The sequence below is a fragment of the Xyrauchen texanus genome, chromosome 3 (genome assembly GCF_025860055.1).
Source record: "Xyrauchen texanus isolate HMW12.3.18 chromosome 3, RBS_HiC_50CHRs, whole genome shotgun sequence".
NCBI classification, from domain to species: Eukaryota; Metazoa; Chordata; class Actinopteri; order Cypriniformes; family Catostomidae; genus Xyrauchen; species Xyrauchen texanus.
In genome coordinates, this window is record NC_068278.1 from 6,070,665 (window position 1) to 6,083,895 (window position 13,231).

The 13,231-nt window shown below is 36.8% G+C and overlaps 1 protein-coding gene across 1 annotated transcript in view; it reads right to left on the reverse strand.

Moving 5' to 3' along the window:
- arhgap31 (Rho GTPase activating protein 31) overlaps window positions 1-10,155 on the reverse strand; it is a 60,462-nt gene extending 50,307 nt beyond the window's left edge. Inside the window, exon 1 of the mRNA XM_052096675.1 lies at window positions 9,427-10,155. Coding sequence (XP_051952635.1) covers window positions 9,427-9,526 — 100 coding nt within the window. The 5' untranslated portion in view covers window positions 9,527-10,155. The remainder of the gene's footprint in view (window positions 1-9,426) is intronic.
- Between the last annotated feature and the right edge of the window lie 3,076 nt (window positions 10,156-13,231).

Genomic DNA, 13,231 nt, shown 5'->3' on the forward strand with positions numbered 1-13,231 from the left:
TCTCACTTCGACCATGATAACTGTGCAAAGACAACTGATGTTGCGTGCTCCATATTCGGACAGATTTACACATTGCAAGTGTTGTCTGTACCTCTCAATAGCTATACAGATCAAGTTAATGAAATCACAAGTAAGATGTGCCCCTGTCCCTATATAAACTCTCAGAAAAAAGGTACTGTTTAAGGTGCATGGGCTGTCACTGGGGTGGTACCCTCAAGGAGACCTTTTCTGTATCTATGGTTATAATGTAGTTGTTACATAATTGCACCCTAAGGACCTATTGTGTGCCTTTAATGGTACATTTGTTTTGTTCCTCTTGAAACAAATCTCCTAAAGGGTACAACTTTGTACTCAAAACAAGGGTACCACCTCAGTGATGGTCTTGCACCTTAATAAGTACTTTTTTCCCCACCTGAGATTCAAGTCTGCATATACATTTATGCATTTGGCAGATATACAGTGACATTTTCAAAAACAAGAAAAAAGCAAGCCTATATTGGAGCTCTTTATAAATCTGTTGCAAAATTCACATCAGCGAGAAGCTGTGTAAGTAAATTATATTATTTTACATAATAGCGTACATTTTTTAACTAGGTAGAAAGGTAAACATTTGATTTTTTTTTTATATTTGGTAGACTTTTAGGTTTTTGCATGTGTAAGAAAGCTGTAAATTGCTTACTTTTAACAGTGTTACTTTTAATATGGATATAGTGACAAAATAAATTAGTATAATTACAAATTTACAATTTATATATAATGAAATATTTAATTCTGCTCTGGTACAGGTCGAACAGACCACTAATAAAAATAAAAAAAAAAAAGGGGGAAGAGAATGCTCTTTGTCTGAGTCTGCGTTAAATGTGTGTGGTCTGAGGTCATTTTCTAAACTTGGTGTTCTTGGTTGAAAACAAAACTTCACCAAGAGCCAATATTTCAATATTGTTGCAAAATATACTATATAAGGAACAAATTGACTTATGTTTATATGTCCGTTGTATAGTAAACTTATTAAAATGTCAACATAACTGTTCCCTCTCTCTCCAACTGCAGTGTTCCATATAGACTACAGCACAGTGATACCATTCTTCCTTTATCCTGTCAGGCAGCTTATTGTGGGGAAGGTGGGCCATGGCAGGAAGTTAAAAATGGTTTGTTTGTTTCAGAGGAAGCCTGACACACCCAGGCCTTGCATCTGGTATTACTTATGACACTTCCTCTGATTCTAAAATGCCTTTGGAAAGTTCCCACCCAACTTCATCACTTTCTAAACATACCTTCATGATAGTTTAAGTCTTTTAATCTTTTGATTTGTTTACAACCACGGTTTTCAAACTGGGGGGCGCCAGAACATGTCAGACGAGACACGGAGAGTGATGATAAATTCACCACATAAAATAAAAAAAATAAATAAATACAATAAAATGTAATGTGAAGATAATTGAAAATTATTAGCTTGATAGACTAAAGTCCAGTTTAACTTTTTAAAGTCTAGCTTTATGGTATTATAATAGGGTACTGCTCAACCGGTCCTGGTTGCCCCACTCCGAACGGGACTTGAACTGACGTCTCCGGCATGGGAGGCGAGTGCTCTAACAAGGAGGCTAAAGGCTACAGCCTCTAGCGTCAGTCACTAGTGCACCTCTTGAGGTCATGAGAGTGAGGTTTACACACTGCACAGCTATCTACCAGCTGGCTCCCGTTACACTCACCCCCTAAACCTCACTCCCATCCGGGTCACGGCACCACTGTAAACGGTCCTGGTCGCCCCGCTCCGAACGGGACTCGGACCGACGTCTCCGTCATGGGAGGCGAGTGCTCTAACAAGGAGGCTAAAGGCTACATCCTCTAGCGTCAGTCACTAGTGCACCTCTTGAGGTCAGGAGAGTGAGGTTTACACACTGCACAGCTATCTACCAGCTGGCTCCCGTTGCTAGTGCACCTCTTGAGGTCAAGAGAGTGAGGTTTACACACTGCACAGCTATCTACCAGCTGGCTCCCGTTGCTAGTGCACCTCTTGAGGTCAGGAGAGTGAGGTTTACACACTGCACAGCTATCTACCAGCTGGCTCCCGTTGCTAGTGCACCTCTTGAGGTCATGAGAGTGAGGTTTACACACTGCACAGCTATCTACCAGCTGGCTCCCGTTACACTCACCCCCCTAAACCTCACTCCCATCCGGGTCACGGCACCACTGTAACCGGACCTGGTCACATCGCTCCGAACGGGACTCGGACCGACGTCTCCGGCATGGGAGGCGGGTGCTCTATCAAGGAGGCTAAAGGCTACATCCTCTAGCGTCAGTCATTAGTGCACCTCTTGAGGTCAGGAGAGTGAGGTTTACACACTGCATAGCTATCTACCAGCTGGCTCCCGTTATACATTCGTGTCATATGAGTTGCACAAGCACAAATTTCTCTACTCGTACGTAGATTTCCTTCACTATCACAAAACTGTGCACAGGCTCTCAAATGCACACTCTCTTATGAAATCTCCCTACTCTTGCAGAGTGCTTGTGCATGCTCAAAATGTGCACTTGTGAGTCTATTATAGCACCATATAGCTCTGCTGTTCATTTGTACAAATATTCTGCCTCTGTGGATGTGGTATATCGAGGGAGAAACACTTTTTTAGGAACTTCAGCATAAAACCACCACCAGGAGTGGTGGTGGTGTAGTGGTCTAAGCACATAACTGGTAATCTGGTAATCAGAAGGATGCTGGTTCGAGCCCCACAGCCACCACCATTGTGTCCTTGAGCAAGGCACTTAACTCCAGGTTGCTCTGGGGGGATTGTCCCTGTAATAACTGCACTGTAAGTCGCTTTGGATAAAAGCATCTGCCAAATGCATAAATGTAAATAAGCATTTATTATTTTGGGGGCAGTGGTGGCTCAGTAGTTGAGGCTCAGGGTTACTGACCTAAAGGTCGGGGGTTCAAGCCCCAGAACCATCAAGATGCCACTGTTGGGCCCTTGAGCAAGGCACTTAACTCCAGGTTGCTCCGGGGGGATTGTCCCTGTAATAACTGCACTGTAAGTCGCTTTGGATAAAAGCGTCTGCCAAATGCATAAATGTAAATGTAAATAAAACATTGTTAAATTCATAAAATAAGAATGATATTCTGATGCTCGCAGATGATCTAAGAGACGTTAGCAAATCAAATTATAAATAAGCCTTCAACTAAGAACATATGTTATGACATTACCTCAGTGGAAAATGTAGCTGAACAAGTTTATCTAGGATGCATTAAGCCCCGTACACACATTCTGCGACAATGCGATTTCATTTCATTCATTTTCAATTAGAGCTGGTGACTTACGGCAACATGAGCGACAACGACCTCTGACGACTAAATGTGGGCATGACAAGCGACACACAAAGTTATGGAAAGTTTAACTTCATGCAAATGAGGAGCGACTTTTGGCAGCGACAACCAATAGAAGGGAAGAGGGTGTCAGTGGAGCTCAGTTCGGTGTAGCCAACTTAAGCTGCGTTCACACTGCCAGCTACTTTGTCGCTGCATGTCACCAGTGACTGGCGGTTAGGTCGCTTGTGGTGTGTGTGGAGCGTAGCCTTTCCTCCATCTTTCTGTCACTGCAGGAGCTGAGAGAGAGAAGGATCACGTGAGCTCTACCTTCTTCTCTCGTGTTGGCTGTCGATTCCGGAAAGTCACTCTTCATTTGCATAAAGTTAAACATTTCTCAACATTGTTGCATCACTGGACACGCCCACATCCGGTCACCACATCCTTAGCTACTTTCTGTATAAGAGTCGCCAGTACTACCGCGCAAGCGCGAGATCTTGCTTTCTCTGCGTCTACTCTATTCAGTGAGTGGCAGAGAGGAATAGCACATTCAGTTGACACAGACGTGAATGAGCTGCACATGTGCAAACAGAGTTCAATCAATATTCTGCATGGTTTGCTCCTTCCTTGTTTTATTGTTATTTTTCTTCCTTATCACTCATGTTACACATACTGAGGCTGTGCGCTGTGTGAGAGAAAAAATAATACAGCTTTCAACATTCTCCCAGAGAGATCTTTTTACGTGTAAATATATCCTAAATCACAACACAGCTGTTGTCTTTAACTTTTGTTATAAAATCAGGATTTTAGCAGTGCTGAGCAGCACTGAAAGTGATTACTGGTTAAAAAATAGTCTTAATGGGTGGTGTTTCAGTCACTATTTCATACTCGTTCCATTACCGATGTAAATGGCTGACACAAGGCAGAATGCAAATACAACACGATGACGTCATCTAGCGACATTTAGTAACTTTTTTGAGCAGGCTTTGGCTTTAGCTACTTTCATTGAAAGTAGTTGGCAACACTGCTCAGGTCACCCGTCTCCTTTGCGATAATGGCGTCAAGTGCAGACAAGATAAAGCAGCGTTGGGATGTTTCTTAGAGTGATTTCGCTGTTCTATGATTTGTGTGTAGCAACATACATGGATAGAATAGAAAATGAAGTGTGGAAAAGAAATTGTTGGCAGGTTATTAATGTTATGATCCACTGAGCACTGCTTCAGTTCATATAAAAACACACTCCCTGCAGAATATTATTTTTTTTGGGACAAGAAAACTGATTCCTTGTCAAATTAGAATGAAGTCGTCGTTTTACTAGCAAAATGCCTCATCTGTGAATATATTTTCAAAAGACATGGCAGTCCACCAATAATGTTAGAGCGATAGAAGTAGGAATGCCTACTGGCAACGTGACAGTACAGACACTTGCAACATCAAGTGATAAAGTCGCTGCATGTGTGTACATGGGTTTAAGGATTTTCCAGATCTCATGTGTTAATCCACAATTTGACGTCACGTCTGAACAGCTCTGTCCTATAATGTACAGCATTATTGTTATATACATCTGTAAAAATTTTAAATAAAAGTACTGTAAGACTTTAAAAACCCCTGGTTTACAGGATATAAAATAAACGGAACATCATCATTATGGGCTACATATACAATTTATTGTAATTGTTTATTTATCTTTTACAGTAATACACATTTAGTCCATAATGTTTACAGCGTTTCTTGATAGCTATCAAGATTACAAAAGGAACATTTAGGACATGAATCACTTGCTCACTCCTACACAAATGTGTAAGAAAAGTGTATTATGTGATATTTGTTTTATTTATTTGTTTGACTTGTTTTTACATATTTTTCATGTTTTTTAAATGCACAAATGTTGAAGACATTTCCAAAGGTTCACTAAAGTAACTGCTAGAATTTATTTGATTTATTATTATTACTCTATGAAAATTCTACTAAATATAATTTTCTGTTGCTTCCTTTTGTGGAATTTTCAGAACAAAAGTGAAACTTAGCTATAAGTACCATTTATATATCCTGTGTTTTATTATTATTATTATTTATTATTATTATTACATGAAATCTATTCATTTTAATTGGCTAGTGATTTTTTTTTCTTAGTTTTTTAATTTCATATAATTATTTAACATACTTTTTCTGCATTTTTATTAGCAACAGTTGAGAAAGAACAGGAAACGATGGAAACGAGAGAGGACAAATGGGATCTGGAATTGATGTAAGCCAAACTTGAACTTGCATCGCCCACATGAGCAGCACAGCTGAATATGCCAGAGCATGCACACTAACCACTACACCACAGATCTTAACTTATTCCATAAAAAGCAATTTTAGAGTTGAATGTCAGCTTAGGTTTTGCTTTTAGAGCATGTGATGATACCTTAACACAGCAATTTTGTCAGACTGGGCTTTTTTTCAATGATACCAATACAAAAACTTGCTTTGTAGATGAAGACATGTTATTCCTGTAGGGTATATATAAGCTCAACACTTTTTAAGCATAGCAAAACATAATTGAATATTGAATTGCATATAATTACCAGGCACTTCACTAGGTCATGATCAGAGTTGAAGAGAACTCAAAGTACACTTGAAAGTTAACATTACTCCAAATCTTTCAACCCGAATGAATTGGGAGGTTTTAGGAGCTAATTGTGAAATGCTTTGTTTTGCTAGTACTCCTAATGCTAAAAAATAAGGTAAGCACACTTCTTGTGTGTTATTCAACATAGGTCATTACCCATAAATGCTCTATAAATGTAGTGCATGACTTGTAGGCTCTACTCCAAGTTTTTTTTAGCTTGCATCTAGCCTGCGTTCCACCCAGATGGTCCAAGTTCATGTGTCAGTTAGGACAAAGCAAGAACAAATGCATTTTGCTGTCAAGCCAAACTTTTATGTTTAAAGGAATATTCAATACAAGTTAAGGTCAATCGACTGCATTTGTAGCATAATGTTGATGACCACAAAACATAATTTAGACTCGTCACACCTTCTCTCTCTAAAAAGCAAAATTTTGGGTTACAATGAGACACTTACAATGGAAGTGAACGGGCCAATCCGTAAATGTTATAATACTCACTGCATAGCCTCAAAATGTAAACAATAGGCATGTTAACATGATTTCCATTGTAAGTGTCTCAACGGAACTCTGAATTTTGCTTCTTTTTTTTTTTTTTTTAAAGAAAAGGAGGAACGAGTCAATATCATTTTTTTGTGGTAATCAACATTATACCACAAATTCTGTCGATTGAGCTTGTATCAAACCAGCTACATTTGCTTCAATGTAAATTAATGTTATCAGCTTAACATGAATGTATTTACATATTTGTTATAATTGAGGCAATAGTAACTTAAGAGTTTACAGTACTGTAGTGTCCATAGAGTATGCAGTAAAAATGTTAGGAACATTTCTGTTTATTTAAAATAATCTTATCACAGTTCTTTCCTACCCACATAAGAATAGCATCCATAAAAGTTTTACCACTTAACAGAAAACCGAAGAGTTCATTTAAATCTCTATGTCATTATTATGGGATATTCTGTAAAGCTTATCTGTACACTTAAGGAAAGGGGCAGTTGTGTTTTGGTGAATCATCTTTTTGATGTCATGCTGTATATCGTCATATTGTATATAGGGGTAATGCTTTTACCATATCACAGTAGGGATCTCCACATCTCAACATGTTAGTTATAATACTGGATAATACTTAAGACATTTCTGCCAAACAAACACATACCGTACTGTATTATGATCTAGAATTCTTCTTTTAAGTACTCAAACATAAACATTTGGAAGTCATCATGAAACCAAATTTAAAAACCATTTTACTTTTTATCATATTTCCAAGTGAAAAAGGATATTTATCAATAAGAAAATGTAGAGCGGGACTTGATTTTATGCATTGGAATTTGGTTGGATCATAAAACGTTTTATACCTGATCCAGATCTGATTGTGAGTTTGCTAAAACAAGTCCTAAATAGCTATTTGGCTAATGGTTAATTTTACCCAATAACTTGTAGAATGTGACATCAGTGAAAAAGGAAAGTTGTTTCAAAGAAAGATAAAATTATTACATTTTGATAAAAGACTACAACAACACAGGTTTACCACAGAATTAAAGCAAATTGCATCGAGGTGCTTTTAAATGTCTTTTTTTTTCTTTCTACACGGAAATCATAGGCTACAAATGCTTCAAGTGTAACAATTTCTTCAAAGAATTTACAGTAATTCTGACTACAAAGATGAACAAAACATGTGAGCACACAAGATCTAAAACAAAAGACTGTTTCACAGTTAAAAGGCTGCAGGCTTCAGATCAACTCTGTTAAATCACATGGAGCTGTCACACAATGGGCGGGATTAAACTGTTCCTAGATCAGTGTTGTCTCTACTTATGTCAGAGTTTAGGATACGGGGAGGAAAAGCTACTGTTGGATCAGTGTGAAAGGGTGATCCATACACGTAATGATGGTTATCTATCAAAATTCATAATTCTTAATACAAAAACAATGGATTTTTACATTGAGGATGGAAACAAAACCTGTAGTATCACACACAAAACAGAACAATGAGTTTCATTCTGTGCCATTTGAGTCCTCAGTAAGTCATGTACTTGGTGCCATCTCCTGGTGGCCATATGTAACAGTCACCAATCACATGTCTCTCTGCCCAAATATGGATTACTTTTTGAACTGATTTGAACCCAATCTGATTGGTTTAGCATTCCATGACTCTACATCATCTCCAATTACATCATCTGATCCAGGAAAGCTAACATGTTTTCAGCCAGTTTGCAAGATGCCAGATGCTGTGTGCACTGTGCACATTGTGCTTCGTGTCAATTATCTAATGATCTAAGCATCCGATTACCTTGCGTGTGGGTACGTTTGAAATATAACAACCTCCTCTAAGTAATGGTATTTGATATTGTATATTCTGTTTATTTTTTTGTGAAGATTTAAGGGGAAACACCTGTTTACATGAAACATAAATGTCAAAGGCATATAGACAAAAATATAGTGAGTAATAATTAAGTATACTTTTTTGAGTAAAACAAATGGGCTGGATGTATTCTACTATTTGAGAGTTTTCCAACAACTTAAGTCACATGGCTATTTGATGATTTTGATGTTTTTACTCATTACAATAATATATACAGTGCAAAGTTATTAATAAATTATCAAAACGGAACACTTCTGATTTGTCTGCAAATTTCAAAGCACTTGTTCAGTTTTGGTCTTAATGCATACATGCTTTCAAACAATACTTATTTTAAGTTTTTTTGGTCAAGGCTGTAGTTATTAATATTTTGAAAATAAAATGTCTTCTCGTGGCAGGGTTAAAGACAGAATGTGAAGCTTATAATTACTAATAATTTTTTTACATTAATTCTTCTGTCAAAACTTAGTTAAACACAGTTATTTTACCTGTAAAGTTATTTAAATCATTAATTTTGCGGCAAACTACTAAATTACAGGATCTTTAGGGCGTTACATCATCATGGAAATAAAGTTGTAAAACTGAATAAAACCTTACACAGAAAAAGTTAGTAAGTGATCTACCTCTCAAAATTTCCATTGCTCTTTATTTTCTTTTAAAGCTCAGCAGAAATAAATCAAAGCTGGTCACAACCAGTCAAGCTAGAATCGCATTCTGGTTTACTTTTCGACACCCTCCATTTCAGTTTGAGAGTACTCATTAACGCATTAACCTACATCACAGGGCAACAAACTACAGGACACCTACAACAGCCTGATTAAGCCTCAAAAGAGAATTCATTAGTTATACCTTACAGTTAACCAGTTTAAGGCGAGAATAAGGCAAATACAACTCTACCGCAAAGAGTCAAAAGTTTGTCACAGCACTTTGAATAGAGCATCTTCTTTTTCAATAAGAAAATTAGCAAATGGGTGAGCAAAAATGGGTGTTGGTTTATTACACGTAGCTAATGTTTACACAGAGGCCCATGCTGGTGCGCTAGTGTGGGTTTGAAATAAAGTAAACCCATTATGACTGCCGGGGTTTTGAGAAAAAGGCAGCCCGTTATATGAATGGCCCAGAAGGAAGTGAGTGTGGAAAAGAGGAATTTACCGTCTTGTCCTGAATTCTGCAGATGTTCAGTCAAGTCACAGCCGAATGCATTTTCAGTTCCTTTCCTTTTGGACTTCAGCTTGGCAGCCTTATTCTTCATCAGGCTTTAGTAACTTATCAGATCAGAGTAAACACACCTTAGAATCAACCATTGGCCCCACGGCATATGGGATGGGAAGGGGGAAGTTGTGGTCAGAAAATTACAAAAAAGAAAACCCCCAAATCAGGAAGTCCACAGTGTCAAACAAAAGAATCATTTGCTCACATCTTGACTGAGGCACCAAAAGAGCTGGTGTGGGAGAAAAATTCTGGAGCTCGGTAAACGCCCAACGTCACTTCATCATCAGGGTTCCTCCTCCCTCTTGCCCTTGTACAGACCATGAATTGAGATGAGTAGAATCTGGATGGAAAGTTATGACACAAAGCTTTCTAGAGAGCGACTGTATCTCTGGAAGCTTTGCAGAAATGCTGTTCAAATGAGATGATTTCCTGTTGTTTTTCCTTTTCCACTTCCTTTCTTACTGTTTTCCTCTCCTCTTCATATTCCAACCATTCTCTGATGCATTTCTGTGAGAACTGATCCAGTAGAAATGACATATATCTATCTATCTATCTATCTATCTATCTATCTATCTATCTATCTATCTATCTATCTATCTATCTATCTATCTATCTTTCTTTCTTTCTTTCTTTCATGCCATGTTCAGGAGGTCATCAAGCTTGTGCAGAGCGGAGGCTTGAAATGTCAGAACTTTTTGCAAAAGTGAGAGCACAGGAGCGAGGGGAGGGGAGAGTTTTTCCTCCTCCGGTTGGGACATTACTGAACCCTTTTCACCCAACCCACCCCTCCCCTTCGGCTTTCTCTCTTCCTCCCTCGTTTTTTTTCTCTTTTATTGTAGCCATGGCTTCAACAGGAAATCTGTTCTCTGCCTTCCTGAATGCTTCCAGAACACACAATTTCCTGTAAAGGGAACCTTGTTTTGAAAACAAAAACAGACCAAAAGAGAAGGAAGTTGAGGAGGGAGAGAGAGAGAGAGAGAGAGAGAGAGGGCAGAAAGAGTTGGAGAAGAGTAGAGACCATATGAGAAGGAGAAAGAACACAAGAATCCCGTTAACCACGGCTTGTTAGCCAATTTGTTCAACTATGGACACTTTTATGTCACAAAGGTTTATATTTATTTAAATGAACAGCTTTCAAGTAAGATCACATTAACCCTCTGGTGTATGGTGCGCAATACACTCAACAGATATTTAAAAAATATTTTAATATCAAAATAAATTCAACATGGTGACTCAAATTCAATTAGTGATGCATCAAATAAATCTGGAAAATATACGATTCACTTCTGCTGTCATGGACAGATGTGTGGCCATTTCAAAATATATTTTGAGGTAAAAAATGGGAATGATTATATACATGCTCTAAAATAAAAACACAACAAAATGATATCCTTTAAATATTGAAATATTCATGCATCATGCAATTCAACTTTTTGGAAACTTTGTACCATACCTTTTATACATTTATTTTCACTTCTTTGTAACAGAACTTTAGTTACAAAAAAGTAATCCACTACCAATTAGTACTTATTTTTCTTAAATTGTAATCTTAAAATCTTTACAGATTAGTTCATTTAAAAAGTAATCACATTACTGATAATGTTTAGTTTTTAAGTTTACACTAACAGTAAACACTTAAAGTAAACAATTTCTCCTTGTTCAATGTTGCACACAAGTCACACACTTAACTCCACACATTTCTCCCCAGTGATTTGTTAGTGACCCCACAGCTGTCACAGAAACAGACTGGACGTACATATGAACATAATTCACGTTTTAAATATATTCTACATACAAATATGTTATTAGAAATATGTGTAACCCTACTAATATACTTCAAAGTAGTTACATTTATTGAAAGTCAGTAACTGTAATATGATTACAAGGATTTCAAATGTAATGAGTTATATTACTTTTTTTGACAAAGTAATTTGATTACAGAAACAAATGACTTTGTAATTGGATTACACCCAACACTGCTTTTCAAATGCTTTATATATTCATTTTATATATTGTTTTACCCTTGTCCAAGACCCAGCATACATTTTGAAAACTATAATAATGTAAACAAGGATTTCAATAAACCATTTCAATTTTGTGTGAAAATAATTTACCATTTTTATCCACATATTATGACTGTCCCGCAGTTGTGCTGTCAAATTCCTCCACGACCAACAATTTTGTCACTAAAAAGTTTTTTATATGAGTAACTGAGACAACAATGTCAGTGGTAACACTTTACAAAAAGTTTGCATTTGTTAACATTAGTTAACTACATTAGTTAACATGAACTAACAATGAAAAATATTTTTAACATATTCTAATAATTAATTTTAATTAAAATCTGTATACGTTAACATTAGTTAATGCATTATTAACTAACATGAACTAAACATATACAATGCTGTAAAAAATATTGTTCATTGTTTGTTGACAATGCACTAACTAATGTTAACGAATGGAATCTTATTATAAAGTGTTACCGTGTCAGCAAAGAGCATTCTTGATCTAAAATATTAAATAATGTGTGAAGAAAACAACAAAATGAAGGTAAATATTACTTGGGAACAGAATATTTTGTATATTCATTCAAGCTATAATTGTGTCAAATGTTTGTGTGAAAATTTTATGTGTATTAAAAAAAAAAAATAAATGCTACTTATGAAATTAGCTTAAGCAAAACAAAGGAGTCTGAAAAAAAAAGTCTTATGTGCTGGAAATGGCATTTGTTTGTTCAGAAAAAAATGACATCATTCTCTTGTAATGTATGTCCATGTTTGTTTGTAGACAGATTAATTAAACTGAGTGAGAGTGTGAAAATGGAGTGTTTACACTTTAAGGGAGTTTAATTTATAAAAGAAGTCCAAAGAGCCAAATGTCCCCCCAAACTACATGTAACTTCAAAGGTATAATTTCCAGACATCTGATCAGAGTTTTCGGAGTTCTGCCAGAGGAAGGGAGACACACAAGTGAACCAGAAATCAGAGTGACAAACAAGGAATCATTTTGCTGTGTTCTGAAAGGAAGGAAATATAAGAGATGACAAATTTGGCTGTGCAAGCACACGCACTAACCTTGACTTAAACACAAAAGAATAGTATGGGAACATTTATCCTGAACAATGTTATAAAACATGCTCATAAAACATGAACAATGTTATAAAACATGCTCAATAAACACCCAAATCTCTGAAATCAGATTCTAAGAAATGGTGCTATAAATAATTAATATAATAGTAATGATAGGGAAAAAAAATTGGCCAAAATACATAGCACACAAATGGCACCGTTTCTGCAGAATAGCCCATGCGCAGGGGTGCCATACAGACCTCAAACACATTTATTGCTATTGATTTGTATCGTTATCGGTCAAATAGGATGTTAACCAAAGAAGTGGTAGGGATAAGGCTGGCCTTTGAGCAGCTTTAATTCTTGCTACAAATTCAGGTTACTAAGCAATGGGGAACAGAGTGCAATATTTTTGGAACAGCTTTTCCCAGTAGCTTTGGAAGTCTTCCAGTAATATAAAAAAGGGATCCTTTTGAATATGAAATTAAAATCAAAGCAAGCACTGTTTAGGGTTTTAAAGCGCAAGAACAGACACATTTTTGTGTCCAGTCACCATATGCAAAAGGTTATTCTTTCTACAGAGGAACCCTATGTTATGTGACCTAAGCCAACAAAGGGGAATTCATTCAGATGTTCAAGTCGGACTGTCTCACTCCGTGTAATAATGAATTTCACAT